This window comes from Uloborus diversus, chromosome 6, assembly GCF_026930045.1.
Source record: "Uloborus diversus isolate 005 chromosome 6, Udiv.v.3.1, whole genome shotgun sequence".
Lineage (NCBI taxonomy): Eukaryota > Metazoa > Arthropoda > Arachnida > Araneae > Uloboridae > Uloborus > Uloborus diversus.
In genome coordinates, this window is record NC_072736.1 from 22,328,509 (window position 1) to 22,350,353 (window position 21,845).

At 33.0% G+C, this 21,845-nt stretch overlaps 1 protein-coding gene across 1 annotated transcript in view; it reads right to left on the reverse strand.

The window, feature by feature from the left end:
* Positions 1 to 229: 229 nt before the first annotated feature.
* The window catches only part of LOC129224273 (uncharacterized), a 137,716-nt gene continuing 116,100 nt past the window's right edge, over positions 230 to 21,845 (reverse strand). The window contains exon 2 of the mRNA XM_054858701.1: positions 230 to 348. Within this exon, the coding sequence (XP_054714676.1) occupies positions 230 to 348 (119 nt within the window). The remainder of the gene's footprint in view (positions 349 to 21,845) is intronic.

The following is a 21,845-nucleotide window of genomic DNA, read 5'->3' on the forward strand; positions in this document are numbered from 1 at the left end:
CTCAATTGACGAAATTTTTATAAAACGGACAAAGTTCCTTATAAAATGAACGGGTTTTTTACGCAATTTTTATGCGGTCCCTATCAACCACACAAAACAAATATGAGTGCATATCTGCAGTTAATTTAGAGTTCCTATCGCTGCCATACATTGACAATTCTGAAATTATTCCGAGTCAATGTTTCGTGGCTAGAAATGGAGGAAGAATGAGTCCGCATTATCAGGGACCTTAAAACACAGCAATGTGTCCTTCGGTGGCGCGAGAGCGTGACCAATGGTGGTTGTCTTCTGTTTTCTGGGCGATCAACTGGGCAGGGCCCGATGTAAGCCTTTGTCGTGGGCCGAAGCCTGAAACCGGAGGAATAAAAGGTCGTCCTTTGTCTAGTTAAGTAACAGTTAACTTCTCTTTTTATTCTGCCAAATCTGTCTGGAGGAACTCGAAGAATATTAATAGCTGTGATGGATTGCTTCGTTTTAAAAAATGAGCGCGACAACAAAGGAATGCATACCACGAGAAGTGTGTAACCTGAGATAGATTTTTTTTTTCAAGATGCAACTACGAAACTTAGACGCATTCATGCATTCTCTGAAGTTGGAATTATCAATATTCTTTCAAAATTCCTTCAAAACTAGATTTCTAGTAGTGTTTGATGTTTGACAGACTTGGTGATGGATTAAGATTTTGCTCTAGCCAATACCGCGCCAATTGCTTCTATAGAGTGTTCAATACGAGGTTAATTTGGTATGAAAAAATGCACCATAAATATGCCGGAAGTATGTCAAGAATCAACTGATGTGACGCGAAAATCAAATGAAGAAACTTTGACTAACACGTTAAAAATATTTCTATTTGAAATTCATTGTAAAGGGTGTTTTTTTTAGAGGTATAGAAATTTAGGTTCAAATAAAACACCATTAAATGATGTAAATTGCCATGAATTTGGCTTTATTCGAAAGATGATTTTTTGCCATTTTTATTTAAATGTGATTTCTGTTATATGGCCACTTCGGCTGGCTTGGAGAAAGTCTAATCGGGAAGTCCAATTTTCTATCACTTTTTGCAGCAATGGGGGCCGTATGTGAGTGATATGTGACGAATGTTCTCATCCAAGGCGTCAATCGTCTGTGGCTTATCGGTGTAGACCTGAGACTTCACACAGCTCCACAAAAAACAATAGTCCAGCGTAGTTAAATCGCATGATCTCGCAGGCCAATTCACGGGTCCATTAAGCGAAATTATTCATTCACCGAAAGTTTCTTTCAATAAATCGATTGTGACACGCGCTGTGTGGCGTGTTGCACCGTCCTGTTGTCTATTCATGATGAAATGGCAAACCAAACTAAACACAAAACAAGTGACAACTATCAAAATGGCCCACAGATCAGACAGTGTTCCAGACTTAAAATTATATACATCTAAAAAAAAACACCCTTTACTTCCTTTTAATCCCCATTTCATCCCCATAGGTCACTCCGAAAAGCTTAAAATGTTTACAGTCGGATACAGTAAAATTTCTCAATAAGAGACACTAGGATACTGGACATTGTGTCCCTCAAATAGAGGTAATCCCTTTTCGGAGCATGCTGTGTATTTAACTCAGTACAATTTCATAATAAACGTAAACTAATAACTCTTAAGTTCATACACTATACTAAAATTCAGAATTATTCAAACTGAAGAAAAAAAAATCAAATTAAAATTTTGTCACAATTTTTGTACCATTTAATTTTTGTAACTGATTCTTATTAATTACAATTTCGAATTAATGTGTTACATGGATTTGCTTGATGTCATGTAATTTGCAATGTACAGTTGAACTTGCATATAACGAGCCCTGATTTAACGAGAACCCGGATTTAGCGAGGAAATCAGAAAGATTTGGTTAGTACAATGTTAAGTCTATAGGGGCATAACTCGCTTTTAACGCGGAAATCCCGCTTAAAGCGAGCAATATTTTTTGATTCATAAAATTGGGAAGATTTCGATAATTGGGAATCTGGCGATCTTTCTTCATTGGCGTCAATATTTGGCTCCAGCGCCTGCGCGAGAGGTATTTTTCTTTGCAAACCTAAACAAAGAGACCAGAAACATCTATTCACATAGGGTTACTATAAATCAGCAGGGTTACCGTTGATGGTTTTTTCGAACAGTATCATTCCTGAATGTCGCTTCTGTGGAAGAGCATAGCATATGATACAGAAAACATATGTACAGGGATTAAAATAGAAATGAATTTAACCTCAACATGCATTTTTCAATGCACATAAGTTAAAGATTGAAATTTATGGTTGCTTTTTTAGACTGTTTTACGATTCAATTTTTTAAATGATCAGGGAATGAATATTTTGAGTGAATGCCATATTTTAATGATACTTCACATTGTTTGACTAAAAACTAAATAAAGTTCTCTTAAACTGTATGTAGAATTTCATAATTGAAAAAAAAAAAACTTTTTGCTTTATTGAATCAGCCGCTCTATAGAATCAAAACTGTTTGAAACAAACATGATTCATATGAGCGGCGGTCAGTGTACAAGATACCGTGCAGTATTCCCGAGATGAAAGACATCGCTCAGAAAGAACGCTTTGAACAGTTATTCCAAACGATTTCTCTCGCCTCCGTCAGCTTTGATTCCGAATGGGCACAAAATTGTCATTTTTTCATATTTATTTATTTTTTTAAGTCTCAACAAGATAGATATTTTCTCACTATGAGTTATTCTAGCAAAGAAACAAATATTAGCTTTGAGTAAACAGAAGTGATATTTTTCTTCGACGTTCCTTGATAACCTAAAAAGTATACGCCCACCCATTTTTGCACGAGAAAATTGAATTTTCGCTTTGATAAAGAATGATATGTTTGTTGCTTCTTACTGCAGAACAAAAGAGATTGTTCTTTTTGAAATTGTTAAAAACTAAACGCTTATAAGAATGAGAAAGTATAATGTAATATAGTACTGCATTAGCGCAGCCAGAAATACTTTCTGTATGAGATTTTTTGATAAAAAAAAATATACCTTCTGAAGGTTTTTTTTTAAAAATCAAAAACACCCTCGGGAGGGTTTATTTTTAACTCAAAAGTACCTTCTAAAAGGGATTTTTTGATCAAAAATGCCTTCAGAAGGTGTTTTTTGATCGAAACACCCCTTTCATATGCATAAAATATACTGCATAAGAATTTGCACTTATGTTAAAACCAATGACTCTGGAGAGGAGGGGGGGGGGAGTTATCCCCAAAATCCCCTTTCGCTGCGCAACTTTAGTACTGTAGAAATCTAGCGGATTTTTTTTTTATTTGCTTTTTTTTTTTTGGGTTATTGTTTGTCAATATTAAGTAAAAATGTCGAAAAAAGCTTTTAAAAACGCTTTTATACTGATTCCGTAAATCAATAAAAGCCTCAAAAACCTGTATAGTTTGAAAAAAAAAATTAAATTTCGAAAACTCGAAATCCACAAATCTACTTTCGTACGAAGCGCAGGTTCTGTTTGTTTCCATAATCTCAAGGACATTTCGATCAATTTTAGCAGGGGGTTCATGGTCTGTTTTCTAAACCAATACAAACAGACACACTCAGTACACCGCAAACAGACAGTAACTTTTATTCAGGGTGTCCATAAGGGGAGGGGGGCTTATGGTGCAAGATGTGCGGTCAAAATTTTTGGGGGATTTTTAATTTTTTTTATTTATTTAAATTTACTTATTGATTTATTTTTAATTTAAATTATTTATTTTATTTTATTTTGTTCATATTTTATTTCATTTATTTATTTAGTTTGGGTGTGTGTAAGTAATTTGCGTAGAACAAAACTTTTCTAGTAAAATAATAATAATAAAAATAATAATTAAAAAAAATAAACAAAAAGTATTTTAGGAAAATAAATAAAATAAAAAAAGAGAACTAAAAACTAAAAAGGGAAAGAGGGTTGAAAAAATCCGGGGGGGGGGGGAGTTGCACCAAAGAACTTGGGGGGGGGGCACCCCTGTCTTTTAGTGTGTCCAGGGATAAAAAGAAATAACTTTTAATTTAACAGATAATCGGAGGCATCAACTGTTTTATGTAACTATTTATTTTTCAAAGTGAACAATAATAGAGAAGTAAATAAATGATAATGGAGAATGATGAAGTTCTATACTGATTATTCAAGCAAAGTATTTACAACTAGAATTTACTACGAAAAAATGTTAGCAAATTGTCTTGAAAATTGACAAAATTGATTTCTACAAAAGTGAGGTTAGGAAAAGAATTATTTCATGAGATTTATTGTTTTTGATTTGCACGAACTCTAAGTTTAATTTTCTGTTTTGTATTTAAAGACCATAACAAGTTCATGTTTATTTTTGAGTTCGGAAAGAGTAGAATGTGTGTATATATTGGCGATATAATTGCTTTATAGGAACTCAAAACTAACAAAAACCTAGTTGGTTCTACAAATTATTGAAATACTAATTTTTGTACAATTTTTTTTTAAACAAAACGGGTAACAGAGTTTCAATAAAATCAAAAATTATCCATCTATTAAATTAAACATTATTGAAAGTCAGGGCTGCGGAGTTGGACTGAAAATGACAGACTCTGGCTCCGACTCCGGGAATTTCAGAGCCTTCGACTCCGACTCCTTTACCTAACATCAGTCCGACTCCGCAAGCACAGACAGAGTGGCGGAGTTCGCGGGAAAATAAACGACTTTGATTCCTGACGCCAACTCCGACTCATTTACTTCAAAATCAGTCTGACTCCGACTCCGCAGCCCAGTTAATAACTCTGTTAAAACATAAAATAATCTACCAAATATATATTTCAAGTCATTTAAAACGTAAAGTTCTATGAAAATATGAAATTAAAGCAAGAGCAAAATTTGGCGGCAGTTTAAACAATATTTTTATGCTTTCGCCAAGATAGAAAGTAAACAAGTTGCCAAATGCCAATGCACCTCTACTTACTAATTTTACCGAATAGTACAATTAAAACCTAAATAGAGCGTCATAAACTGAACTAGAGACACACATTAAGTATTACCTTTTGAAAATACTTTCCTACATAGTCAATTATTTAAGATACTCTGATTTCAAAACCCACGAAAAAGTGCACAAGCGAAAAAAGCAGTCAATTCAACAGACGAGCAATCCACTAAAAATGTCACGGGAAGGTGCAAATAAACATAAAGTCAGGTTCAATGAAATATGCTCTTTGAAATTTAATTTACTTTTATCGAGCTAGGTGGTTTTACTCGATGAACGACGATAATTTTCGAAGTTTTCATTGAACAGTATTGTTTAATGCATTTAAGTTGTATTTTTTGAAAAACAAAGCGGCTGTGAAAATAAAGTATAAATTTAGGAAACTGCAGTGCAAAATATGTTGTTGCAGTTTTTATTTAAACATATTGCTAGCTTTAAAAGTGTTATTAAATCATAAAGTGAATGTTGAAAAATGTTGAAGCAAGAATGTAAAATAACATTTTCTAACTTTTTCTAACTTTTCAGTTAGTTTTGATTTTATATTTCTGTACAGAAATTTCGAAAAATGCTATCTAACTTCATTATTTAACCCGTAAAGAAATGAATAAACGTATTTCACCTGCATCAGTAGATTTTTGTCACTCTTATTCTCTTGTTGATACTTTCATTTGCTAGATCGGCCTAAGAAATGACGACGACCGGGTTTTTTTGACCTCCAACCGCCCACACACGGAATTGTGGATGCACAATGGACTAGTACGGTATATTTTTACAATCATATATTAGCATTGAAAAAAAAGAATTATAGCAATAAATAAATAAATAAATAAAATAAAATAAAAAATGAATAAATAAATAAATTGTAATGCAGCAAAAGCTTAGTTTATGGCACTCTTATTTTTCATTAAATTATTCTTTTAATTGATTCTTTAATTTATCCACATGCTAATTATTGTAGAACAAGGTTTCAGAAAGTACAATTATTCCTATGACATACATTTTATACAGTCAGTTTTCCAAGACAAGATATTTTATTTATTGCAAAAGTATAAAAAACGGAACAGAAAAAAGAATATCCTAAAACATTCAATGAAGATCGGACTAAGAACTGTCTGTACGTGCCAAGTAGTAAATACATGTCAATATTATAAACAAACGATGCCTTAAGACTTCGTTTAAAATTTTGTAAATAAATGAACAAGCGGTTATTTTGTTTAGAAATAAATCTCATTTAAATATCATCGAAAAATCAAAACTTAATATTAAAAAAAAAACCATTGTTTTAGAACGGTAGACAAAATTTAACCTTGAACGAGAATATAAAATTCTTGAAGCGTCAAAAATCGTTAATTCCAACAATGCCCTTTGCCATTCTCAAAAACAAAACTTCGTTCTTTACATTTCTTTAAAGATTTTACGAACCGTTTTTTTTTTTTTTTGAGCAATCACGATTGCTTATTGTCTTCACTTGACCGTCCTTGATGTTGTAGTTCCTTTTTCAGCTTGGACAAGGGGCCTCTGCAGCACCACCGCCTACCAGCGAGGCTCCTCTGGTCTTGAGTACTGTCAACCAGAATCCACTTTTGCTGGACGGTGGCGTCCATGTCCTACCCACGCATGCTCATACGTATTCACACTCACACGCACACACCTTTACACACATACACACACACCTACGTACACACTGAAGCCTACACACACACATTCAATTTTACACACATAACCAACCAGGAGGAGAGATATGCTTGGGGAGGGCCGTTTCTAGAAACAATAATTCCAATGAGTAGGGTCTTGTCGCAACTCGTGATTGCGAAAAACATAATTTGAATTCAAAGTTTCAGAATTCAAATTAGAGATGATTGGTGGAAGGGGGGGGGGTCTCAGTTTTTTTTTTTTTTTAGGTGTTAAGTGAAACATCAGTAAAAGTCATCGGCGAATCGATATTTCTTGAAAATCAACAGTACAGTCGAACTCGCTTCTAACGTGCCCTGATTTAGCGAGGAAATCTTGAAATACTTGGTAGGTACAATGACTATGGGAGCATAACTCACTTTTATCGAGCAAACCCCGCATAAAACGAGCAGTATTTTGCGATTCATAAAATTTCTATTGACTTCCTGCTTAGCTTAGCTTTTTTTTGGCAAATTTTCATTAACATTTCAAAGTTTCCGAAGGTAGTGAAAAATCATAATTATGAGAATAAGCGATGATAGCACTTTTTACTAAATTTGTGGAGTAAAGAAACATTTAAAAAAATACATATGAGTGTATATGTATTATTCATCAAAAACAATGGTAAAAGAAAGAGACGGTGAGACATCTCAAAGCAAAGTAACTAACTTATTTGGAACACTGTGATTAAAAAGAAGAAAAAAAGCAACTTTGATGAATTTTTCGGATTTTTTCACGTACTCGTTTTGTATGAGCACTGGGTTTTAACCAACAAGTATCGCGGTCCTTTTGCGCCCCTAAGCGAGTGCGACTGTATTCTAAATTTTTGGTTTCAATTCAAAAGCACTATAACGTACTAATTAAACATTGGAAGAAAAAATACAAAAAAAAAAAAAGAAAGAAAAAGAAAAAAAAAAAAAAAAAAACCTCATGCCAATATTAACACTAATAATACGAATAAAAAGAGAATTTAAAAAAAATAATTACTTGCAATGCAGAACTTAATTTTAAAGAAATAAACTTTTTTAAAAAGAATAGTTGCAGCTGAAAAATTAAATGGAAAATTTCATTTAGTTTTGAGAAATTTTTATGATTCCTTAAAAAAATAATCGACTGAATCAAATAGAGGAAAGAGAAATTTTAATTTCAATTTGCTTTGTAAAGCAACATAATACTTTTTTTTATTCTGAAGAATATGTTTTAGCACATCCATTCTTTTAGTTTAATCTTGCATCGTTTTTAACCTTTATTAAAATTGTCCAATTGTTTTAAAGTAGGACGTCTAACTTTCTCCTAAACAGTCATAGTTGTTTGTAGTTATTACAAGTAAAATTTAAAAATAAAAAATAAATTAAAAAAAAGAAAGTGAGGAAAGAAGAAGAGAAAAAGTTGATATTTCAAAATTCAAACGTAATGATCACAACGAAATTATTTAGGTTATAGCGCTTCAGGAAACTTCTAATCATGATGAAATCTTGTTTCTAGAAATGCCTTGATTTGTACGGCAACATACGGCAGCTCAGCATTCTTTTCCGCAGTATTACTTTCACATTTCGTGTGGATTTTTACAAAAAAAAAAAAAAAAAAAAAAATCAGACTATTTACATAGGAAAAAACTTTTTAAAATATAGAGCTTCATTTGTTGGAAATTAAGCCCTGTTTATAACATTTTACTTCAAAAACCAGAGATTAGGTTTAATTCAAAAGCAATAATATGATTTTTTACTTCCTTTTACAAAAAAAGGAAGTATTGTATTCACGAAAAAAATTTCACTCAAAAATTGGCCTTAATTTCCATTTTTCTCACCCCTGAATGAATGTTGAGTTTTTTTTTCGATCCGACCACACGTGGATATATGCCTAGGAACCTACAGACACCCGAAATATCCATTTTGACGACCCCCGAGTTAATTACAACGAATTTTCTCGTGACGTCCGTATGTACGTATGTATGTGCGTATGTGTGTATGTGTGTGTGTATCTCGCATAACTCAAAAACGGTATGTCCTAGAAAGTTCAAATTTGGTACGTAGACTCCTAGAGGGGCCTAGTTGAGCACCTTCTCTTTTGGTTGTTTTCGAATGTTCCTAAGGGGTCCTTTTTTCCCCTTTTTTTTGGGGGGGGGGGGAAATCATTGTTAATTTCGATGTAAACTTAAGTGGTGTTATAATTTGTCGGACACTTGGCGATATATCGCCAGTCTTTTGGACGCCAAGTTTTGTCGCCAACTTGGCGACAAATTTGGTGATTTTTATTATTTTTTATTTTTTTTTTTTAATTTTAAATTTGATTTCAATTTGGCCACTGTTGGTGATATTTAGAGAGTAAACAATTGAATCACATTAAAATTGCCAGTAATGGGGAAATGGCATTAAATTGGAGTAAAAGGAAGTCATGTGATGCACACATCAGCTCGTTTTTTTAAACAAAAGCTACAATTAGTTTTTATTCTCTCAAAAATATATCTAAATCAGTGGTTGGAAGTAGCGCGCTACAAGTAGCGACGCTACTGTAGTAGCTACATTTTTGAGTGGTTTGTAGTGTAGCGCACTACTTTTTAAAAAAAGTAGTGTAGTGAGTAGTTAACTACAAAAAATAGTAGTTTGTAGCGATTTCTGGAAACTACTTTTAAATCAACTGAAAAAAAAAATCAAGGTTCAAACGAATTTGACTGGCACAAATTTTACACAAGTACATCAGCGGATGCAATGAGAAATAAGACTCATAAAAAATACGAGCTAACCTCAGGCATTTCATTTTGACGCAATACGCTCTATCTGTTCGACGCCATTAGTTTGTTTGCCGTCGTAATTTTCATATTTCACAATATTTATATTGAGAAAAGCACTTATTTTCGCGAAAATGATGATATCGGTGATTTCGCGAGTTGAAAATTTGGTGAATTTTATATTAATAGACCGAAGATTGGAAAACAAAAATATTTTAGCGAGGCCTAAATTTTCGACAGTATTCACCTAATAAAAAGAAGTTACTGAAACTGTTATAGAAAAGGATGAGATTGAACTGTTCTGGAGGACTTAAAATAAATGCGAGCATTACAGTGTATGAGAGTATGATAACGGACATTTTTTTAGCGTCTTCTGATGAGCTAATTTATCAATCTTTTTTTGTTTAATCCTCTTACTGTGTGTTTGTGTATTAGGCCCCCCCCCCCCCCAAAAAAAAACAATCGAAAGTTGATTTTTCAAGTTGCACACTCTCTTATATTTTATCCTTTTACGTCAAAAAAAAAATCATATAATTTGAACAACGGCAACAAGTGCTGATTATGTCTGAAAGTGTGAACCAGCACTTGTGTAGTGCTATTCCAAATTAAAATAAAATGTTTTTTTTAGAAACTCAAAATTTTTGCTGATAAACGTTGCACCACAAAGATATTTGTTCAAATGAAAAACCATTTAGATATCCCACACGTGGCCTAACATTTATAATTTTCTTCAAAAAATTAAGTTTTTGATACACATTTTCAGATATGTAAGATTTTACGAAATTATCAAGCTGAAAAATATAAACAGTAAAGTAGAAAAGTAGGTAATTAGCGTTAAATAGAAATTTTTGTTTTCCTGCAGTTTTTAAGCCTCCCCATAGTACTCAAAGATATAGATTTTTTCCAGGTTGAGTTAAATTTTTCGTTTAAAATATATTATTTTTTTTATTATTCGTTTGTAATTGTTGATCTGTAAATGTGTTCGCCAGTAAGTTTTGAACTTGATATTCTATTTAAATTTATATGTAATTTTTTGAAAGATAACTGAAACAAAAAATATTTTTTTTAAAATAAAATTATAAATTTTAGGTCAAGTGTGGCATATCTAAATGCTTTTTTATTTGTGAATAAATATTCTTTTGGTTCATGTGGGGTGTTGGGTACAGGGGCGACGTTTTATCAACAGAAATTTCGAGTTTCTAAAAAAAATTTTTTTTTTTTTTTCGATTTGGCCTAGCATACAAGTACTGTTTTACACTTTCAAGTGCAAGTCGGCACGGATTGCCGTTGTGCAAATTATATGAAATTTTATTTCACGATTGTTTTGACACAAGAGGAAAAATACGAGAGTGTATGCGACTAGAAAAATTGATTTTCATTTTTCGAGGGACAACCTATTGTGTATGCTTTTTATTTACTTATTTTTTGGAAAGTAGCGAAGTGGCGACTACATTTCAAAAGCAGTTTGTAGTTGCTACATTTTGAAAAAAGTAGTTGTAGTTGTAGTTAACTACATTTGTAACAAAGTAGCTGTAGTTGTAGCTCGCTACAAAAAAAAAAAAAAAAAATGTAGTTTTTTTCAACCACTGATCTAAATACGTATGTATGTTTAAATATGAATCTTTTCGGGAGAAACAATTGATAGGTCTTTCTGATTAAATTTTCTCTTTGGAATTCGAGTAACTGTTAAAGTTTTATAACCCATGTAATTTTCTCCATAGGAAAATTACTAAAATTTTTGCAAAAGTTTTGAAAAAACGGAAATTGCTTGAATAAAAGACTTTGGGTTATCTTTATAAAACAATATTTTTAAAATTAAAAAAAAAACGACGTGAAATTGCAATTTTGTCAGAAAATACTTGGAGACGGGAAAGATCCAAAGGAAATACATTTACATACACAAACAGAACGGACAAGATATGTTTCTGTGTTTGTAGCAGATTTAACGTTTTATTGTTTAATTCAGTGTTTTTGAACACTATTTCCTAAGTTACTTTCTCTGAATTAATGCCTGTCAATTGCTTCCGCTTCCTGATTGTTGCCAAAAAAAGAAAAATAATAATTATGAATTTATTTTTTAGAATAAATTTACCAAATTAATTTCACGTAAGCAAGCATATATTTGTGGATTTTGACCATTTTGAACTTTTCAAATATTGCAGGTTTTCGAAACTTTCATTGATACTAATTTTCACAGATACTGGTCTGTGTTAATTCTATATTAGCTACCAGTTTGTTTGGGACTCTTGGCTTCCTTAAGAGGCTTTCCACCTCCAGCTCAGTCACTCCTATGCCGGGCTGATGAGTACTAATAAGCACGAAACTGCAGTCCTCGTCTGGAAATGACTGAGCTGGCGGTGTATTTCGTGTAAATCATAGGTTTATTTCATTTCATACTTTTTACTACGAACCAAGCTTTCTGAAGAAGTGTTTCGAATTTAGAAAAACATTTGTTACAACTTATGTAAGTTTGTTCTTACTTTCCAAATGTCAATTTTTACAAATCAATTGCTGAACTAAATCAATTGGCGTTTTAAACGAAGTGCAATTGTTTAAAACGTAACATGAATCATAAAACGAAACAATTTGAAGAAAACAGTAACTTTCCCTGCCGAGTTTTAACGGGGTTGTTTCCGACATTTCAAAAGTATTCTTTTCTGAAACAACGTACTTAAAAACATAGGATTTAACCATTTTTAAATAATTTGACAAAGTTTTTTATTTTTAAACAATTGCTTTAATCGGCGCGCAGATTGAAATTCATTTTTACGCTTCTACACATGACATCACGAGTGACGAAATGCCATTCACTGATGGCATTAACGCTCAGCGCAAATTATCATAACCTGGCGACGCAGTTGACAGCAAAGCGTAAACATTTAGTGCGGCAATGGAGCAGCACGCCAAAGTACATCACTTTGACGTCATTAACAAAACGAAATTTTTCCAAAATCGGACAATTAAAAAAATTGAATAAAAAATAACTGTTGGAAAAGTAAGATTTTTTTCCGGCTCCATATTATTATTAGTATTGCTTATTCTATCAAATTCAGTGACTAAAAAAAGTACTTTCAACTGAAGGAAAAAACCCCATTATCAGTTACATGACGTAGGTATATTTCGAACGGTTAATGCTTTATTTCAAAATAATAACAATCATTATTCTATTGAGGAATAATAATATTAATCAGACAAATAAAAATCATACCGAAGAAAAAAATATATTAATATTTTCCCAACATCCAATATTTCACAAGAAACTTTGACAAGAAAATCCTGTGTGCAAATAAATAAGGCAATAAAGTTACGGACTTGTGTACCGATGCCAATGCGGCACATTGATTCACAAGCTCACATTCCTTTCCCAGAATTCCATTTTCGATTCATTACTTTTAAGTTATGTTTAAAAGGAACGGGAATCTGAGAATTCACGTGCCTACTGGCTCACGTGCAACATCAGGAATAGTGAGATTATTTTTCAAGTTCAGTTGATTCACATTTAGAACAAAAGTTTTTAGTGAGGAAAATCGAAGAATGCCTCTTGTTTGTCTTGCCTCTTCCGATGACGCAAATCAAGACGCGCTTAGGAAAATTCATGGTCAATAAAAGTTCAGCGCAGCCTTCGAACAAACTGAAGATTCTGATCTAAACTGGAGATTTCAGTCTAAAGTAAGAAATTTAATTTTGGTCTCTGTCAATATTGGAAAGAATTGACAGCTGAAACGCATTGGAATCTCGGTATAACGAATTTCTGCAGAACTCGTAGAAAGGTTGCTAATATGTGCTTCCAGCGTCATATGTAGGGAAAATTGGGCTAAATGTTCCTCACATTTTTTTCTTATATATAAGCAAATTAGGGTTAAAAGTAAAAATTTGCAAACCTGGTAAAAATACTTCACTTGCGTGATTTGAAAAAAAAATAAATAAATAAATAAAAACCACACATACACACACACATACACAAAATTCTAACTGCAATCTTCTAGTAAGGTCGTAATATCAGTTTTCTGCTTTTTACGAGGATTTCCTTAGATGAGTTGGCAACACCGTACACATCTGATTTTATTATCCAATCATTCTTAAGCTACTGTTTAGAAGCTACTTCTGAATGTCTATTTGAAATTGTGGAAATCTCTCGTCCTAAATTGAAATATTTTACATAATAATGAATATATATATATATATATATATATATATATATATATATATATATATATATATATATATATATATATATATATATATATATATATATATATATATATTAATTTGAATTTTCGGCATCTTGAATTCAAATTGTTTTTCGCAATCAAGTGTGTGTATGTTTGTGTAGGCGCATGTGTGTGGGTGCGTGTGTATGTATGCATGTGTGTGCGTGTTGTGTATGCAGTGCTGCGTGTGTGTACGCGCGTGTGTGTGTAGGCGTTCGTGTGTGTGTGTGTAGGATATGGACGCAACATGAAGACTGTTTTCGCAAGAGGAGCGGCATCGTGAGGCCGGTCGACGCGACGGTGGTGCTAGCAGAGGGTGCTGGTGGGAAAATAAAATGATAGGAATTCAAAACAGTCAAATGAGAACAATAAGCAATCGTGATTACTCAAAAAAAAAAAAAAGAAAAAAAGAAAGATGGGTTGTAAAGCCTTGAAAAAAGAAAAAAGAAACAGTTTTTGAATAGTTAGAAAACTATTTCTCTAGATTTCAAACATTGCACTATTTTTATAAAATTAATTTCATTTTCTTCACATTTCTCACAGTTCAAATTTATCTTACATAGTAGGATCACTGTTAATTAATTTAATAATTAATTAAAAATAGTTTTTAATTACTATTTCTCAAGTTTGAATAATTATTCAATTATTTTTTGACAATAGATGCAATAACTCTGAAAATATGAGTAGGGCAGTGAAAAATAAAAAAATTGTGAACCAAAGCTACTCTGAGTGACTAACTCTTTCAGAGCAACAAAAAATAAAGAAATAAAATAAAATAAAATTAAATTAGAAAAATACGTATTTAGCGCAGCTTTAAAAAAATGAAATGATTTCGGTTATACACAATTCGAAAACCATTTAGATTCATAAGGACTAATTTCAAATGGAACGATTTGTTTTAACTCTTCAGGATGAGGGACACTAAAAGAGGCCCCACCTTTGCTTATCCTTCTGTGCATGGTAAAATATATAGTAACCCACCATGGAAGCTGACGTTACTCATAGTCACACAGCTTTACATTTTATTTGAACTTTTCTTTTTAGTTGGCAATGCTATGAGCCAACGGTAAATGTGCAGTTGGGTTTCTATTTTCTTCAAAATCGTCTGCTCAACTAGTTAAAAGCAATGCTCCCCGTGAAGAAGAAAACAAATTCATTGCTCCAAGCAGCCATTTATATACTGATTAATTCGAAGAGCAACGTAGGTAATTATTTATAACCCTTTAGGTGGGTGTAGCAAAAGCTCTGTCACTGGCTCCGTCCTTGAGCTATTTCCAGCAATATTATTCATTAGTACATTTTAGTTCAAATAATTTTTAAAGTCTCGTCTGAAAATATCTCTTTCTATTTTCAACTCGGGGGAATTCCACCGGATTCCCAGACTCAATAAAATAACGTTGCTAGATGTCTGGAGCGCCAATTGCTGAGTCAAGAACAATAGAATTATTCTGATTCAGATTTTTTTTTTCTTTTTCGAAAATTGATGGTAACGAAATACGCGAACAATTCCCTCATGCAAATACAATAATTAACCTTTTGCTATTGCGTTGTTTTTAGAACATTACGATCAATATACGGAAGTATTTCTAATTCTGCTCTGATGAAATAATGTCCGCCTGAAAGACAATTTCATCAGCTCTGACGGATTTCATTCTTCGAATCCTGTTATTAATTATGCTTTAAAATATTTTCGAATTTCTTTTTAGATTCTCGTACTTAATAAAATGTAAGAATAGCTCCATACACTTTTTTCCTTTTCTAAGAACAGTTGTAATAAAAGATTCTGAATTCTTAAACCGTAATTTAAAGAATTTATGTTGTGTCTTTTGAATTACTTTAAACTCCGTTAAATTTTGCAAAATAGTAACAAAATTTGCGCTGCTATAAATTGCATCTTAGAGGTGGAAAAATTGTTTTGCAATATTTGTTATGTAGAAGCTACGTTTCCTTTTGTGATTGTTGGGTTTTTGTAATTGTTACTTTCTTTTCGTCGCTCTTTTTTTGAGTAATCACGAATTTATCATTATCCTCACTTGATCAAAGTTGATGTTGCTTTGATTTTTCAGATTACCATGACGACGATTGTTTTTAACATCTATTCAGAGAGCAAAATTTTCGCCGTCATAATTACAAAACGTGGTTTGATTTTATTCATATTTTTTCAGGGATTAATTCAAGAAGATTTTACATTAAAAAAGGGGTTTTTGGGTGAAATTACATTTTTTTTTTCAGGAAAAACACTAATGTAGATGAACATAAACAGCAAAACTTCAACTAAATACAATGTTTCCAGAGTACTAATTCCCATCACTTAAGATTGATAAGAAATAAAAAGGCATGACGTTATACGTTGTAAAAAATCTTGATAAGTGTACTAAAAGATATTGCTAATAAAATCTTTATCTTTATTGCCGCATCCTAATCACCGTCTCTTTTTTATGGATATGCCTCGTATTACTATTCTAGAAAACCACCAAAAATTTCTGAGCCATTTCCATTGCATTCCATTTGTCGAAACAAGAAACCTAACGAGTTGGGTCCGATCGCAATTCATGATTGCGAGAAACGTAACTTGAATTCAAGCCGTCAAAATTCAAATGAAATCTGGATGCCTTTTTTCTTTTTTTTTGCTTTCGCAGGTTTGAACTATTTTTTCTATGTGTAATTTTTAAAAACACAAAAGCTAGGCGTGCACCGAACTTACATCCTCCTTTTTGAAAAAAAGTACTCTAGATACAAAACTCACAAGCACTATTTCAATCGAAACATTACACCAAAAAATACTGTCCAACCAAAGACCATCCAATGTAAATCCCTGATTAGTAACTCCACAGTGAGAAATCGAAACTAAAAATGGGGAAAAGGATTGAAACTAAGTGACATACATTCATTTGAAAAGAAGGGAATTTTGTGTACAAAAAATCCAGAACAAATTCTTAAATCCGACCACTGCGACAAAAACCAACAGTTCAAACAATGAATAACAGGGGGAAATCTCTGCCTTGTAACTCCGCAGTGAAAAATCGAAACTAAAAGCGAGGAAAGGCATTGAAACTAAGCGACGCGCATTCTTTTGAGAAAAGCGAACTTGAGGTACAGGAATTCCAGAATAAAAAATTTCTTCCAGAAATTCCTTTAATCCAACTACGGTGCCAAAGATGAACAGTTCAAACAATGAACATCAGGGGAAAATCTCTGCCTAATTACTCCGCAGTGAGAAATCGAAACTAAAAACTGGGAAAGGTATTGAAACTAAGAGACATGCATTCTTTTGAGGAAAGCGAACTTGATGTACAGAAATTCCAGAATGAAAAATTTCTTCCAGAAATTCCTTTAATCCAACTACGGTGCCAAAGATGAACTGTTCAAACAATGAACATCAGGGGAAAATCTCTGCCTAATTACTCCGCAGTGAGAAATCGAAACTAAAAACTGGGAAAGGTATTGAAACTAAGAGACATGCATTCTTTTGAGGAAAGCGAACTTGATGTACAGAAATTCCAGAATGAAAAATTTCTTCCAGAAATTCCTTTAATCCAACTACGGTGCCAAAGATGAACTGTTCAAACAATGAACATCAGGGGAAAATCTCTGCCTAATTACTCCGCAGTGAGAAATCGAAACTAAAAACGAGAAAGGCATTGAAACTAAGAGACATGCATTCTTTTGAGGAAAGCGAACTTGAGGTACAGAAATTCCAGAATGAAAAATTTCTTCCAGAAATTCCTTTAATCTAACTACGGTGCCAAAGATGAACTGTTAAACAATGAACATCAGGGGAAAATCTCTGCCTTATGACTCCGCAGTGAGAAATCGAAACAAAAAATGGGGAAAGTAAATACTTTAATCCACCTACGGTGCCAAAGATCAACTTTTTAAACAATGAACATCGGGGGAAATCTCTGCCTCATTACTCCGCAGTGAGAAATCGAAACTAAAAACGGGAAAAGTATTGAAACTAAGCGACCTACATTTTTTTTTAAAAAATGGTAACTCGTGGTACAAAAATTTCAGAATAAATATTTTAATCCAACCACTGTTCCAAAATCCAACAGTTCAAACAATGAAAATCCGAGAAAAATCTCCGGATGGTAACTCCGCAGTGAGAAATCGAAACCAAAAACGGGGAAAGGAATTGAAACTAAGCGATATACATTCTTTTGAAAAAAGTTAACTCGAAGTACAGAAATTCCAGAATAATTACTTTAATCCAACCACTGTACCAAAAACCAACAGTTTAAACAATGAACATCCGACGGAAGTTTTTGTCTCGCAATTCCGAGGAAAGGATTGAAACTAAAAACAAGGGAAGGGATTGAAACTAAACATACAATTCTTGTTAAAAATCGTAATCCATGTAGAATTTCAAAATTACTAGTTTAATCGAACCATTGCACCAATAAGAAAAGTTCAAATGATCAACATCCAAGAGAAATTTCTGTCTCGTAACCAGAAGTAAGGAAACTGAAACCTGGGGAAGGAATTGAAAAAAAAAAAAAAATAATAATTAATTTGAATTTTGTCATCTTGAATCCAAAATATGTTCTTCGCAATCACGAGGGTGTGCGTGAATGTAGGCGTGTGTGTATGTGTGTGGGGGGGGGAGGTATGTGTGTATGTGTCTGTGTGCAGGCATCAGTGTTGGTAGTTGTGTGTATGAGTGTTTGTGTGTGGGGGGGCGGGGTATGTGTATGTGTGTAGGCATATGTGTTTGTGTCTGCGTGCACGTACGAATGTGTGGGTAGTTTTGTATGTGTTCGTGTATGTGTGTAGGTGTTTGTGTGTAGTTGTGTATGTATGCACGTGTGTGTAGCATATGGATGCAACCTGGAGACAATTTTCGCTATAGGAGCAGCATCGTGAGGAGCCGGTTGACGGTGATGCTGCAAAGGGTGCTAGCGGGAAAATAAAATGATAGCACATCAAAACAGTCAAGTGAGAACAATAAGCAATCGTGATTGCTCAAAAAAAAGGATGGGGTTTTTACTTGTTTTAATAAAGGTACTTTGGGTACAGGAATTCAAGAAACACAACTTCGTCTGAAGCTCTGCATCAAAAAGAGCAGTTCAAACAATGAACATCCAAAAGAAATCTTTGTCTCGCAATCCTGAGCTACGGAATTGAAACCAAAAACGCAACAGTATGAAAAAAAGCCCCAAATAGCATTTTTCTTCTGAGGCGATAAAAACCCATAACAAATCGGGAACTACACACATCCTCGAGGGGATTGCAACATGTAGGAAGTCCTTTTCACCAGGAACAAAGTCGGAGAAATTAATACCATCATCACGCGGAACCATCCCCTCTTCTACCCTCTCAGAAAAGAAGGCTAGTGGCTAAAAAAGAAGCACCGGAGGGAGGGACACATACATACTAGGGCGAAATCTTGCTCGAACGTGCTCTCGGAAAATAATAAGTAAAAAAGAAATGAAATATATATTAACGACGAAATTGGGGGAAAACTGGTAGCCTAGTGGAGGGTCCAAGCAGGTGCTGCCCGTGTCGCGTGGCAGATGTTCCGTCACAGAAAGCGAAACATCTGCTCAGAGGGGGATGGAAAAAGGTTAGAACAAGAAATCTCGGAGGATAGAAAAAAAAACTAAATAAACGGAGTCAAATCGTGGTAGGAACGCACGGACGCGATGCCGGTCGCGTGGCTCCAAGTACCGGGGGAACTGTTTTCGTGCAAAGTGCTGCCAACCACACTTGAGAAAAAATGAAACAAGAACTGATGGCGTCGAAATTTTCGAGGATTTAGAAATATATCTTATGTTTGGAATACAACGGTCCAGAACGGTGCCCAGGAGTTTAGAAGGGCAGGGACTCGAGAATTTTTTTTCGTTCATGTTGTCAAGTAATTATCCACTTCATTCCAGATGTACTCAATCAGGCGGATTGACAAAAAAAAATTGCAAAAAATATAATTTTGATCAAAAATCATTTGAAACTAGTGAAGTCTATGGAAAACGTTCTAATTTTATGATCCCCATGTAAATTGCAGCATAGGTTAAATTTTTAAAAGGTTGCCCTCAAAAAAGAAAGAAAGGGAAAAAAAAGATAGTTTTCAGCAAACTTGCTGAAAGCTTTCTTAAGGTCCAAAATGTTAAGCTATTTTTCTCTTCTACTTGGAATTTTCAACATTCAAGCGTTTTGTTTTATTTTATTGAGCAAGTCTCAACTTTGAAATTAAGCTATAAAAGTTGATTTACTTGGTTTATTTTAGTGTATTCTGCTTTTAAGTTCAACTAACAGTACATTTTTTTTTAAAAGTCAAAATACCAAATATTTATTTTTTGAATTCTTTTCATGTTAATAAATGGCCCAGAGTAACAATATTTAGTAAAGAAATAATATTTTTGAATATTTTTTTCTCGGATCTGAAGAGCTAAATAATGTGTGACCAAATGTGATTGATTCCTTTTGACAAGACGAAGGAAGTATTATTTCATAATGACATTCACAAGACCCTTATAATCTATTCACATTCAGTAAAAAGTACGGAACAAGAGCCCAATTCTTCTTAGTATAAAATCTAATACACAATTCTATTACAGGGCACAAGAAAATGGTGATATGCGTGAGGAAAAAGAATGATACTTTACGGAAAAATAAAACCATGAGTATTGCTATTTTTTTTTTTAATTGTTGAAAGTATTTTGTAATTGTGAATTGAGTGACAAATAGGATTCTACTGAAAAAAAATTACCGAGTAAATACTATCCCATCTTTTTGCTGCAACTTTTATGATAACTATATGAATCAAAAAATACTGATAAAAGTTCTTTATAAGAAATATTAATCCATTTATATCAATACTTAGCATTTCCTGACTGTTCAGCATTTCTCCCGTACTTAAATTTTTCCAGTATAATTTTATTCAGTTGCAGAGAGAAAGAGAATCTTACAGTAGAAGAAATATTACTTTCATTTAAATTTCCTCTATGAAAATCTGTGTTCTCCCTATGCAATTTTCCACGTGTCACTTTCTCCAACACTTTTACCATTTTTTTTTCGTCTTACTTATGCCTATGCTTGCCAGATGTTCCGGTTTGACCGGGACCGTCTCGATTTTCAGACAAAATCTCAGTGTCAAAATATAAATCGGATTACAAATAACCAAAAAAAGTCTTAGAATAATTAACTGGGAAGGATTATTTAAGATACTTACTTTGTCATTTGTAACATTTATTTGAAAAATTAACATCGGATTAGCTTGTGAGGATTTTTACAATAAGATTAAAACCAAATGACTATCTAAAAAACCTCCTTACCAATAAAAAGCATATGTAAATATTGTTCAATTTTTTATTCCTCATTCTAAGTGTTTTTTCTTACTGAAATAACTCATAAACATTAACATGCAAGAAGTAAAATTTTAAAATTTATCTGCTTGTGTAATTTTTTATTACCCTTGTTTTAGGCTCATGATTAAAAACCATTTAATCATAGCATTGAGAATGAACTGCCCTGTAAAATACTATAAAAGCTAGCCAAGGTTATGTGTGTACCCTTTTGAATACTCGTGACGCTGGGGGGGGGGGAGGCATTCAAGTATTTCCGTTGAACATTTCAGAAATCTGGCAAGCCTACTTATGCCGATCAAAATTATTGCGCGATAAATTTCCTATTCTTAGAAAGTTATTTTTCATTTACCCGTACATTTCCCAAAAAAATAATTTCCCAAACAGTTTTTGAAGTGTTAAAACATTAAGCTGATGTAACTTTTAGGATAATCAATATGGTCCATTAAAAGTAGACTGAACTAGATCTGTTTTAGTCGTGCCTGCATTTGAAAATGTTTTGTAACTTGTACTCAGTTTAAAACAATTACACAGCCACTTTTTACAGCCAAATGGTTTCAGACTTACTTCCACTTTCCTTTGAATTCTTATAACGAAAGTTTACTGTTTATATAGATGTTACAGGTACCTGTGCTAAAAGAAATGTTTATCTTTACTTCGGTCAGGTATCAATTTTCATCGTTTTTATTTCCATTCTGTGTAATATTGTTAATAAAACATTTATACTATAATTATCTTGTTAAATAAATCAATTAAAGGAGATTTTATGATAACGGGAAAAATATTTTAAAAGAATATCATTGCGTATGACGTAAATGACAGTGATGACGTAAGCTCTAACGCAATAATTGTTTGAAATTCCGACGGCAAGTCAACTGTTGTTTAATCAACTTTTCAACTTATTTTATATCCATTTTTCAGCAAAGTTTATCTATACATAATGCATTTATTGCTTCCATATTTTTTTTTACTCA